The 340-nt window shown below is 64.4% G+C and overlaps 1 protein-coding gene across 1 annotated transcript in view; it reads left to right on the top strand.

The window, feature by feature from the left end:
- The first annotated feature begins 227 nt into the window (after nt 1–227).
- The window catches only part of OTOP2 (otopetrin 2), an 8,392-nt gene continuing 8,279 nt past the window's right edge, over nt 228–340 (top strand). The window contains exon 1 of the mRNA XM_005884354.2: nt 228–310. Coding sequence (XP_005884416.1) covers nt 228–310 — 83 coding nt within the window. The remainder of the gene's footprint in view (nt 311–340) is intronic.

Below are 340 nucleotides of genomic sequence, written 5' to 3'. Positions count from 1 at the left end.
CTTGGATCGCTGGGAGAGAGCCGGGCAAAGGGGCACGAGGGGCCAGAGTTGGGGCAGCAACAGAGGCGCACAAAGGTACAGGGCGCACCGAGGGCGTTGCGGTGCCCCCAGGTCCTTGGGGCATCCACTGAACATAAGTTCTCAGGGTTCCGGGGCGCCAGGGCGTGGAGGGCCGGGGTGCCTTATCTGGCTCCCGCGCTCTTCCCTACATTCAGCTCGGAGGGAAGATGGATCATGTGCGTGGGACTGAGAGGTTTATGGAGCTGAGCTCCGTCCGCTGTAAATCACGCTGCCTTCCCCGCTATAAAGCGCGCGTCCAGCCCGGCGTGGGAGAGAGGCG

This window comes from Myotis brandtii, unplaced genomic scaffold, assembly GCF_000412655.1.
Source record: "Myotis brandtii unplaced genomic scaffold, ASM41265v1 scaffold825, whole genome shotgun sequence".
In the NCBI taxonomy this organism is placed as follows: domain Eukaryota; kingdom Metazoa; phylum Chordata; class Mammalia; order Chiroptera; family Vespertilionidae; genus Myotis; species Myotis brandtii.
Note: the sequence above shows the minus strand (reverse complement) of the source record. Positions and strands in the feature narration are given on the sequence as shown.